Raw genomic sequence first — 13,281 nt, 5'->3', positions numbered from 1 at the left:
TAATTAGAATTTTATAATTATCTGCATAATTAAGTATCAGTGGACCAGGCTGTTTACACCAATGAGATAAGAGTTTGCAACGTGTTACCGAGATAAGCTTGAAACCATTCTTAAATTATCAGGTAACAATCGGGCTTGCTTTGTTTTGCTCGGCTTGGAATGCTATTGTATTTTCCAAACATACACTAGTAGCGTTAAATGAAAACTAGTTATGTTACCAATTGCAGATCGGATTAAAAAAATTAAATTTTTTTTTTTAAATAAAATGACGATTATGCTTTTAAATAAGTAAAAGAAATTTGATAATTTGATTAAATCTTAATTAATTTAATAATCACTACCAGAAACTTGCTAAATACCAACAGAATCCCCGACGGAATATTTCTGTTGGTATTTTTCGGTCGAAATTACCGACAGAATATTTCCATCTGTAATTCGGTCGGTAATTACCGACGGAAATATTCCGTCGGTAATTACCAATCGAATTACGGACGAAAAGTTCAGAATTAATGAAAAAAGGGCAGGTACCTGAGGCGAAGGTTTTGACAGGTGATTTTTCCGATAGAATCACCAATGGATTCAAAACCTGTCGACACTCAGGTAAAAAATACCGACGAAATCACTGACGAATTTGAATGCCAGATCCGTACGGGTGACGTGACAGGTGCACCGTCAAAAAATACCGACAGAATCACCGAGAGATTTGAAAAGCAGGTCCATGTGGTGACGTGTCGATTCCCCGTCACAATTAGCAACGGAGTCACCGATGTATTCACCGACGGTGTTATTCCATCGGTGAGTCCGTCGGAAAAAGTGAATATATGGCCGCCTTGCCGACACTCTCCTTCTTTCTCCTTCTTCTTCCTAATCCTAAGTCTCCCCATCTGCAAATAACAAGCCCCCCCTCGCCCCCAAACAAAAACGATGTATGGACGTTGATAAATGATAATGAATATTTAATATTTACGAGAAGTTGTGATTGGTTTGTTGGATAATCTTGAGGTAAAGTAATAGATTTACAAGTTTATTTACCTAACTTAGTTAATTAATATATACATGATGTCATCCCAAGGATTGCGGAGGATGGATTATTGTATCGGGGTTCAGGGTTTTATTAATTTCGCAACATCTATTCCCATAAATTTTACTGGAGGCGGTATTAGGTGTCCATGCAGGAAGTGTCAAAATAAAAAGTATCTGCATCCAGATGTTGTAATGATGCATCTTCTACACAAAGGGTTTGTGGAGGATTACGAGTGTTGGTATGCACATGGAGAGGTATTTGTTAGTAATAGGAGAATGGGAGAAACGGTGGTTGGGTCAACTTCTAGTGCTAGCAACGTGCATGAAGCGGCAAATGACAACACTAATCCTTACAGAAACATGGTTATGGATGCAATGAGAATGAATCAAGGTAATGTCAGTCAATGTCCAATCGTAGAAGAAGAAACTAATGCAGAGACAGCTAGGTTTTTTGATTTGTTGAGAGATTCTGACGAACCATTATAGGATGGCTGCACAAACTACAGTAAATTGTCGGCCGTGGCACAGGTGTTCACCATCAAGTCAGATCATGGGCTGAGTGAGGCCGGGTATGACAAAATTATTGATTGGGCAAGAAGCATTTTACCTGAAGGGAACATGCTGAAAGAGAACTTCTATGCTGCGAAGTCCATGATGAAACCCCTCGGTTTAGCATACCAGAAAATTGACATGTGCCCTAACTTTTGCATGTTATACTACCTTGAAAATGCTGAGATGACCGAGTGCATGACATGCGGACATTCCCGTTACAAACCCAGAACTGGCAGGGGAAAGACTCTAGTGGCGTATAAAAAACTTAGATATTTCCCGATCACACCTAGATTGCAGAGGTTATTCATGTCACGAAGGACTGCTGAGCACATGACATGGCACCAAACACATGATGCTGAGCATCATGTTGTATCAGAGTACGGTGACATTGTGTTTGGCCTTCAATCAGGTAAGCAAAAGTTTCCTGGTTTTGGTTTGACATATAATTGGGTAAAGCGAAGTATCTTTTGGGAGCTTCCTTATTGAAAGACCAATCTTCTCTGCCATAACCTTGACGTCATGCACATCGAAAAGAACGTGTTTGATAAAATTTTCAACACCGTCATGGATGTGAAGGGGAAGACAAAGGACATCATCAAGTCTAGATTGGATATAGCTTTATACTGTAACCGTAAAAATATGGAGTTGGTTTATGAGGAGTCACAGGTCGCAAAACCAATGGCAAGCTTCATGTTAGAGAAAAACGCACAACTGCTAGTCTACAAATGGCTTAAGAGTCTGCGTTTTCCGGATGGACATGCATCGAACATATCAAGGCTTGTTAACATAGAGGACTGTAGATTGTATGGAATGAAGAGTCATGACTGCCACATGTTTATGCAAACACTCATCCCATTAGCTTTTCGTGATTTGTTGCCAAAGGGAATATGGGATGCACTGACGGAGATCAGTCATTTCTTCAGAGATATATGCTCCAGCAAGTTGAATGTTGAGCACATTGAGAGGCTTCAAACGAATATCATCGAGACACTATGCAAACTTGAGATGATATTCCCTCCTTCATTTTTTGACTCAATGGAGCATCTCCCTATACATCTACTGTTCGAGGCAAAAGCTGGAGGACCGGTCCAGTATAGATGGATGTACCAATTCAAATGGTTAGATATTACAGTTGCAATGGAATTCATATCTAAAAGTATTTTATATGTTTTTCTTAATTGGAAATACTTGAATTGTAATTCAATGCAGGTACTTGTTTAATCTCAAGAAAAAGGTTAAGAACAAGGCATATGTAGAGGCTTCGATATCTGAGGCCTATATTGTTGAAGAGATCTCAACATTTATCTCGTACTATTTTGAACCTCATCTGAGAACAAGAATCAATCGCGTTCCACGGCACGACGATGGCGATGAAGTGCCTTCTAGTGGGAACTTGTCAATATTCTCCAATACTAGACGACCCACACCTAAAAATGTCGTACGAGGAAGATATTTGTCAGAAATAGAATTCAAACAAGCACACAACTATGTTCTATTTAACTGTGATGAGTTGAGACCATTTATTCAGTAAGTCTATATATGTGTAATACTAATTAAACTTTGTCAGTAAAATACTGTTAATTATATATTGTGAAATCATACACTCATTATCACTTGCAGGCAACATCGACAATATTTGCTCTCCAATAAGGTATACAAGGTTTAGATTCTCGTTCATTTATCGTTTATTGATGTACATTACATGTATACAAGGTTTATCAAATGGGAAGAAGTGCGTCTAAGTCATTGTCTTCACTAAGCCTCGGCCCTAAAAGAAAAGTTAAGTGCTACAACGAGTATTTTATCAATGGATATGTTTTCCATACTGAAGAATACGTGCAAGGAAGAAAGACATACAACTGTGGTGTTTGTGTTAAAGGATCCACAAGTAATGAGTTAGAAGTTGACTATTATGGTAGATTAGAAGAGGTTGTCGAACTAAAATATCATAACGAGCAGAATACAGTGTTTTTATTCAAATGCTATTGGTATGACACGACAGACAGAGGAATCAGAGTTGATACGCACCATGGTCTGGTCGAAATCAACTCAAAAGCTAGACTCTGCAACATAAACGATGTCTTTGTTTTTGCAAAGCAATGTCAACAAGTTTATTACACATACACCCCTTCATTTAGAAAGGATCGATCAAGAGTTGATTGGTTGTCCGTTTTAAAAAGAAAACCACGGGTTCGTGTTGAGGTTGTTCAGGATGAGAACGAAGAAACAAGTGTGCGGGATGAAGTCTTTCAAGTTAGTGAGTTGGTTGAACCATATCGAGTTGCTCCTTCAATTGAATTGGAAGAAAATTCAAATTTTCGTGTTTCCGATGATAGTCTTGTTGATGTTGACGTAGAGGAGTTGAACGTTGTTTTGAGCTCTAGCGGACAAGCAAATGTCGATGAAAAAGATGATATCCATATTGAAGATTGCGATGAAGGTGATGACTATTCAATTGATGACGAAGAAGAAGATAATTCTGAGTAACTATCAAAACGAAGCCCTGTGTAAAACCCTTTTCTTCATGTAATTTACATTATGGATGATATATTTTGTAACATGAAATATATATTTATTGTTTAAGCATTGTTGCTAATGTTTTGTGCGATGGACTGTTTATCAATGAATTTTTTGCAGGAAGGTAAATAGAAAATACAAACACAACACCTCTTGTACATTGAACAATCACCGACGTTCATATCGACGGGCAGACGTCCATCGACATCTCACAGAGAGTTCGAATAGAATTACACCAAAATACCACAATTACCGACGTCCATACCGACGACTTTATTGACGTCCATACTGACGGACAGATGTCCGTCGGCATCTCACAGAGAGTTCGAAAATAATTACACCGAAATGCCACAATCACCGACGTCCATATCGACAGACAAACGTCCGTCGACATCTCACAGAGAGTTCGAAAATAATTACACCAAAATGCCACAATCACCGACGTCAATACCGACGGACAGTCATCCGTCGGCATCTCATAGAGAGTTCGAAAATAATTACACCCAAATGCCACAATCACTGACGTCCATACCGACGACTTTATCGACATTCATACTGACAGATTAGGTTTGTCAGTATGTTGTCAGTGGAAACTTTTACCGATAAAATACCGACGGAATGTGCGAATTCCAAAGGGTGTGAATTTAATGCACTGTCAGATTACCGACGAAATCACCGACGGACCGCAAAAAATTTGGAGGGTAATTAAAAATTCAGTGCGAAATTCAAAACTTACCGACGAATTGTTGACCTTTTACTGACGGATTTAAAAAATTAATAATATTTTTTTATATCCGTCGGTAAATCTGCCATATAACTTCCAGCACCCGCCGTTTCGCTTCATTTTTTCTTCTCCTCCGTTGCCCTCTAAATTTGATTTTTTTGCTCTCAATCCTTCAAGGCTTTCACCTTGAATCTCTAGCAAGATTAGTTGTTGTGAATCTTCATCATATTAAAAGGTATGTGGTTTTTTTCTATTTTATTTTATTTTAGTTGTATTTTTTTTTATTTTTGTTATTTTGTTGTTTTGGTGTATTTTTTTTGTAATGTAGATAAAGTTTTGAATTGGACATATTTTTTTTTTTTTGAATTTTTTGTCATAATTGGTATTAGTTAATTTATTGGATATTTGTTGTTAAAGTTGAATTTAACTTAGAATTAGTAATTGACTATGTTAGAATAATTAGTAATTTTACTCTATTATTGCATGATTTGTATTTAATTATTTCCATTGATTTAATTGTTAGTCTATATTTGTTTTTTAATTTATTGAATATAATTTATTATTGTATTGCCATATATAATTATTGATTAATTTGTTGAATTAATATTGTTAATGTTGAATTTACCTTAGAATTAGTAATTGCATTTGTTGGAATAATTAGTAATTGCGTATGTTTTTAATTGTTAGTTTATATTTTTTTTAAAATTTATTGTATATATTTTATTGTTGTATTGCCATAATTATTTAATAATTTGTTGAATTAATATTGTTAATGTTGAATTTATCTTAGATTTAGTAATTGAATATGTTTGAAGAATTATTAATTTTACTCTAACTTGATGATTTGTGATTAATTGTTTCTATTTATTTTGAATTTATAGTTTTGTTGTATTGACATAATTATTGAATAATTTGCTGAATTGTAATTGTTAATGTTGAATTTACCTTAGGATTAGTAATTGAATATGTTGGAATAATTAGTATAGATTGGGTCAATTGGTTGTGGTTATTGTTAATATTTGCAGGTTTATGGATTTGGGTAGTATCCAAGTATAGGGGAGGTGCTGCCGAATCTTTTTTTAACATTTGATTTGAATTATATAATTATCTATATAAAATTGGTTAGATGCAGAGAATGAAAACCAAAGCTTCACGTACGGTCGCATTTAGTTCGTCTAGCAGCGACGAAGACATTTCCTTAGGTGCTTCTCAAGAATAGGCACCTACACCACTTGCGTCGTTAGTTGATGCTGCCTTTTTCAGCGATGTTTCACATCGCAGAAGCGGCGTGCCTTCGCAGAGGAATTGATGGACCCGCAAGTACGACGCACAATGGAAGGACGATCTTTAAATGTAAGTTTGTTAAGGTGGTTTTAATTTTTTTTTTTAAAAAAAATTTAAAACAAATTTATGAAGTCACTATTTAATTAATTTAAATTTTTTTCAGGTTCACAAACATTGAGGCCGCTCGAGTAATATCATCGGCGTTTAAAGCGTCGATGGAGATTCCATTGTTTCAATGGAGTCAGATATCCAGGATGCCTCAAATCAATGCATGGTTTTCCAGATTTGAGGTTTGTGTTAATATATAATTTTAAGCTAATTTCTAATAAATTCTTAATATAATTGTAAATAAATTATTAACATTTTTAAAAATTATTTTTTATACACAGAATCGATTCTGCTGGAACGAGGAACATAACAATGTTGTGAGAATGATGTGGGAAAATCACGCTGCAACTAGGTAACATAAAAAAAAATAGAACTTTTTTTTACAAAAAAATTTATGTTTCGAAATGTAATTTTTGATTGCGTTAAGTAGGTTGTGTGATTTTTGGTACGAAGTCCAAAAAAAGGCAAAAAAAAACTACGAGGGATAGGGGGTTCCAAGGCTGGAACGATGTTGCGGTTTCGAGGGATTTCAAACCGATATACATCCTAGAGGATATATGGCCGCACTATCTTGAGCACGTGACGTCTGAGCGAATCACACGACGCTCACAGTCCGGTGCTGGCAACCAGAATCGGCCAATTCATGGCTCGGTGACAACGCACACCGGCGGCTCCGTTTCGTTTGCTGCACATGCGAAACAGATGGTAAGATTAATTTAAATGAAATATATCGTTCAATTAATTTGTTGTTAATATATTTTTTTCATTATAGGCTACGTCTCTTGGACGTGAGCCAAGCCCTATGGAGATGTTTGTGGAGATGCACGTGCGGAGTCAAGACTGCCAAAAGGGGGTACAATAGTTCGTTGACAGCCGAGCTCAATATTTTGTGGTATGTTTATTCAACCATTTTATTTTGTAAGTTATTATTATGTTTATTGAATTGAATATGATGATTACTTTTTATTTTCAGGAGACCTATAATAATCGGTTGAGGGAGACATACAGGGACGATCCTTCGACCCATCCGGAATTCGATCTGAATTTGCGGATAGAGGCTGGATCGTCAGGTGGACCCGATAAGAATCAGGTTTACTGGCTCTCCAACACTAGGGCCGACAACTTGCGGACGACCTGTACTGCTTCAACCTTCGGGAGCTCCCAATCTAAGGAGTTTGTGGCCTTGCAGCAAAGGTGCGGCCACCTATCAGAGGCATACACAAAACTCAAAGAACAATACACAACAAAATTTGCAAAACAAAGAGCGGCCTATGAAGAGCTTCGTCAAATGGTCATAAACATGGCACAAGGTGGAACATGTGCACCCAATCCAAGTTGGCCGCATAACAGCCAGCCTCCTCCTCATCCTCCTTTATATTAATTTTTGATAAACATTATTTACATTTAAAATTTCATTTAATGTTTTTTTGAAACATTTCATTTTGTAATGAATATTATTTATCTTTCATTTTTTTGTTTTTGATGCTTAATATAAATTTTATTTGGATAATTGGTTTTTATTACCATTAATTTATATCATTTTTTATTATGTATTCTAAATAATTATAAAAAAATAAAAAAAAATTACAAAGGAATTTACCGATGGACTAAATCCGTCGACATTAGACAGTAGTCGTGACCATCACCGATAAATTTCCAGACGGATAAATTCGGTCGGTGTTTTCATGACTCACCAACAGATTTACCGACAGAATTAATCCGTCGGTATTATAACTTACCGACGAATTTACAGACGGTATATTCTGTCGGTATTTCAACAATTCACCGAGTAAGTTACAGACGGAAAGTAACCGTCGGTGCTTTGTGATATCATTGACGGAATAACAATCCGTCGATATTGTTGAAGCGGGAATTTTTTTTTTGCGCACAAATTCCGTCTGTAAAACCGTCGGTAAATGGTTTTTTTTTTTCCCGACCGATATAGCGACGGAATGGGGAATTACCGACGAAAGGTAAGCCGACGGACTTATTCCGTCGGTAAATAATTTACCGACGTACTATCAATCACAGACCGGCAGAATATTTCAGTCGGTAAAACTGTGAATTCTGGTTGTGAATATAATAGAAAAATGAGACAAAAAACTATTAATATGTGCAAAGTTGAATTAACATGTAAAATTCATGATTGACACATGAGATCTGGATAACCATATAGAAATATAATACCATAAAAACTCACTTGAAAAAAATAATCTTAAAACAATATTGAATGATGATATCAGAAAAGAAAATAAAACAAAAAAAATATGCCAACCCCTATTATTTTTTCAAACTCATGATCTGAGTCATAAGATTTTGAAGCACCATATATGAAAAAATCGTAAAGCTCAATTCCTAAGAAATGAAATATTCAAGAATTAAATAAAAAAAAGTATACAATAAAAAATTAACAAATAAAGAAATAAGGGTTAAATTTGAAATAAAAAAATAAATTAAAAGTTAACATAAAATTTTGAATTTGAAAGTTAAATTGAAAAAAAAGAGTAAAAATAACAACAAAAATAAAATAAAATAATCAGTATTATAGAAGAATGATCCATTTTATATAATAAAATTTATTGCCATTCAAATCTCATTTTCACAAGAATTAATTGCATTTACATGCGCAAAGAAATGAGATTTCAAGTTCAAATCTCATTTTCATCAATCTATCATAGTGGAACAACTATCTATATCTTGAATGTAAAATGTTAAATTATAGACTCAGTTTCCGGGGGTCTGAAATGGTTTCGTTAAATTGACATTAATAAGTACTTGAGTACTTAAGTTTCTCAAAACTATTACAATGTCATGTTCCATCTGTAATCTCAAAAGAACTGCAAAATGATTACTGATCCAATCTATTATTGATGGAAATTATCATCTTCTTCAATGTCATTTGATTTATCAGATAGAAAAGGTTCTTCAAGAGCAAGTTTTCCTTCTCTGGAGTCCTGAATCGTGATTTTAACTGCCTGCCTTTGATCGATTTCGTCTTCCTCCTTTATAAAGTCTTTTGCCTTTCCCCATAGCACAATATACAAACCAATAATCACAGCAACTCCTCCTATCAAGCTGCTATGTTACAACATAGGATTTTAATGAGAACCCATAAAGGCAGTAATATATTTCATTAAGCTGACGGCACAAAAAGAAGAAAGCTCGGAAAAGATAAAAATTCAAATCCTATTACCCTCCAGTGTAAATCTCTTCATGGAGAAAAATAGCAGCCAATACGGTTACAATAACTGTGCATAGAGGATTGAACATTGCAGAGAAGAGGGGACCCCTTTGACAAATTACCCAGGCCTGAACAAAGAAAGAAAGCCCAGATCCTATAATTCCCTGTTCATATCAGATAATTTAACATTTAGTAATTAATTAGGATATCAGTCGAGCATCAAAACAGCCAATCCCTAAGAACAACTGGAACTGGAAGAACTACTTACTGTGAACAAACAACCAACAAGTTCCAAGTATGAATGCAGTTTCCATGCATCCAAATCTTTCTCTAAGAATAATGTTAGAATTCCTGACTGTAGTGTTGCCAAGAAACACATCCAGGCTGACAAGGATAGGTGGTCAGGATAGCTAGCTGTAAGCGGAACCTGTTAAAATTTGTAATATTATATTAGATGCCAAAATGTTTACACGAGTGGAGCAATTTTAGATCCACGCACCTGCAAAATCAGCCAAATTGACCAGCAACAAGTGCTCACAAAGATAAACAGACAGCCCAGCAACCAATCCTCACCTCCCGACCCAAAAATGGTTTTGTTAAGTAGCTTTGGTCCCCTGAGCAATGCCATTGATATGGCTCCACTGACACATGTTCCTGTTCCTACTATTTTCGCGATACTTCTGAAGCTTCCGATCTTAATCTTCTCCAATCTATTCAATTACAAAAAAAAAAAAAAAACAACGCATTAATTACACGTTAATTTTGAAGTATGAAGTCCAAGAACTGGAGATCTAATTGACAAATGAGGTCTTGTCTACTGATCTCATAATCCAAGTGTTGATAGCTTCAATAGCACCATATATTTATGTGATGCTAAGTGGTATCTCACTGTGAGCGTGTATAGTCATAAAGAAAGGGAAATTTAAAGTTATGCTCAATTACCCGAGAGCTACTGCCATGACAAACGTGATGGCAGGAACGAGATTACCCATTGCACTTGCCATTGATGATGAGGCTAAGTATAGTCCCTCAGCAAAGACGTTCTGATTGATCGTTACACTGTGGCAGGTTAAAGTAAGGAACGGTCATGTCAGCGGCTGGGGTTATTCGATCTTGATACATAAATTGAAGCTAAAAATAATGATAAAAAAAAAAAGATTGCTATATGCTTACGTACCCTATAAGTGAGGCCGAAAACACTAAAGAAAAGCTCCTTAGTCCCAAAGAAGTCCCAACTGATTTTCTTCTGTGAACGTAATTAAGATAATATTACATAACGAATTAATGTGTGTGTGTATAGAGACACATAGCAGTTTAAAGAATATAGAAAGTACCTTGAGAAATAAGATACGGGTACAATGATCAAAGTTGCTATGGCTTGCCTGTAGACAACAAACACCCTAGGACTCATTCCTTGTATAAGAGCAGCTCTTGTGATGAGAGAAACAATTGCATAGGAGAATTGCAATCCTAACATGGCCAGTGTTGGCTTGGAATCATCAAATGCCCCCATATCTTGCTTGTCAATTGTAACAAGCTCACATGTATATGTGTCTATATATATACGCTAGAGGCACGCATACATACAGATTAGAAGCATAATCAATATACTTACAACATAATATTGTGTTCAGTGACATGGAGAGTGATGTCTGGACTTATAAAAGAACAAAAATTCGATTAAAATAAGAACAAAAACTCACGACAGCATCTGGACTTAACTTGGAGAGAGACATCGGAAGAAGGGTTTCTCGGAAGGATCCAGTTGTGTATGGGCTGGTAAGATTTTTGATGACACACACACGAGATATAGTATAAACTAAAAAAAGAGAGAAAGTACCTCAATTATATATTTTTTAGAAGTGCTCACAAAGATAAACAGACAGCCCAGCAACCAATCCTCACCAGCAACAAGTGCTCACAAAGATAAACAGACAGCCCAGCAACCAATACTTACAACATAATAATTTTTCAGTTTGTTTTTAGTGGAGGAGTAAGGGTTGTCTAATTTCAAAGTAAAAAGAGAAAATTTTTGTTGGAAATGATTTTAGTCACTAAAATGATTATTTTTATGTCAAATGATTCCATATAATGAAAAGAGTTAAGATTAGGTTTTTTTTTTTTACCTAGGCAGGACCTAAAAAATAGATTTGAGCTCGAGAAGATTTTTTTATTTCAGGTTGATTATGGATTTCAAGTTGATTTTTTTTTTTCAATTTTAAGGGGTCATGAATTGGTTTAATTAACAAGTTTTCAATGGTATTTTATAGGGTTATAAATTGGTTAAAATGGCTTTTTAGATGAAAAAACAAGAACCACCATGGTGGCCAAAATCTAGAGAATTATAGACAACATGTCGTTTATCAAAACAGGAGGATGCGTCATCTATTTTTTTTTATTAAAAAATGGGGCGCCAAACAAAATTTCATCCACCTTATTACCATAAAAAAACATTAAAGGCCCCTGTGTGTAGGCCTGAATTTGCAAGACCACATGTGGAACCTTTGTTTGTGGGCTAGGCGTTTGGCCTAGTTTACCACGCCCACAATGCATGTCCTCATTGTTTTTTAATTTTTTTTGCAAATACATTTTTTATATGCTTTTTGAAAATAGTTTTTAACTAAATAGTAATTATTTTTTTAATTATATTGTATGTGTTTAATATCTAAAAATATTAGTATGATTCTTCTATAAATTTTGTAATATTTTATATAGATTATATATTTATTTTTTATGATATTTTTAATACATGCAGTCTTGCATAGTTTTTATTTTCCTTTTATTTTATGTGTGTTAATTTCTATTGCAAATTGATTTTAATAAATAAATTTATTAAACACGACCAGGTAAATGATTAATTTTTTCCTCTTAAATAAATGTTTTTTTTTTTTCATGTTATCGTGATACATTTATATATATATATATATATTTCCTGTTTGCTATTTTTGTCTTTTTTTTTTCTCTCCATATGATTCAAATAAAGCTAGCTTATGTAGTTGGTTGGAACTATAACCCGGGTTATTGAATTTCTCTTTCTTAAAAAAAAAAAAATGCTTTCAATGCCTAAATATTTTACTAGAAAAAAAATGTAGACCCGCAGTGTAGCATGGGCACCAATCTAGTATGTGTGTGTGTATCCCTTTATAATTTGCAATATAGTTCCTTGGAAACTTCAATTTAAAAACAATCTATAGATATAAATTTCTCTCCCCTGTAATCATATAATCATGTTTTATATGTATTCTTCAATTCTCTCCCCAACCTCCCCAATTCTCTCCCTTTGAATTTGTTCAACGAAAAGCATATAGGGAAAATATAGCAATCATAGAGAAATAAGACATAAAACCATTGCATAATGTTCAAAAGATAAAATCCATTAAAATAAGGAAAGAAAAGTACTAAAAACATTTAAAAAAAAATGTCAATTCTCTCCCCAACCTCCCCAATTCTCTCCCTTTTAATTTGTTCAACGAAAAGCATATAGGGAAAATATAGCAATCATAGAGAAATAAGACATAAAACCATTGCATAATGTTCAAAAGATAATATCCATTAAAATAAGGAAAGAAAAGTACTAAAAACATTTAAAAACAAATGTGAAAACATTAAATAATTATGGTAAAATTGTCTGGATAGTGAATAACAAGAGAGAAAATTAGTTTTCATATCCTTTATATCCTGCACATCCTCTCAAATGTAATGCACCTCACCCAAATAAATTAGTAATGACTAATGCGTGCAATTTTTGTTGGGAAGGACAAAATAGTCATCACACTATAGCACTGAACAATGAAATGTGAGGGGCTACAATGAAACCTCCTTCTATTTTAGTTGTTTCCTAATTTGTTATAGTTTTTTTTATAAGGAAAACAAAAAAATAAACCATGATTAA

At 34.5% G+C, this 13,281-nt stretch overlaps 1 protein-coding gene across 1 annotated transcript; it reads right to left on the bottom strand.

Annotated features, from left to right (window-relative positions):
- Positions 1-8,766: 8,766 nt before the first annotated feature.
- On the bottom strand, positions 8,767-11,341 carry LOC118058229 (WAT1-related protein At4g30420-like). The gene is made up of 7 exons (XM_035070934.2): positions 10,724-11,341; positions 10,567-10,635; positions 10,332-10,448; positions 9,889-10,099; positions 9,658-9,816; positions 9,402-9,553; positions 8,767-9,283 (listed from the first exon to the last, which is right to left on the bottom strand). The coding sequence occupies exons 1-7, from the start codon at positions 10,900-10,902 to the stop codon at positions 9,073-9,075; spliced, it is 1,098 nt and encodes a 365-aa protein (XP_034926825.1). The 5' UTR covers positions 10,903-11,341; the 3' UTR covers positions 8,767-9,072.
- Between the last annotated feature and the right edge of the window lie 1,940 nt (positions 11,342-13,281).

Source organism: Populus alba, chromosome 6 (genome assembly GCF_005239225.2).
Source record: "Populus alba chromosome 6, ASM523922v2, whole genome shotgun sequence".
NCBI classification, from domain to species: Eukaryota; Viridiplantae; Streptophyta; class Magnoliopsida; order Malpighiales; family Salicaceae; genus Populus; species Populus alba.
Note: the sequence above shows the minus strand (reverse complement) of the source record. Positions and strands in the feature narration are given on the sequence as shown.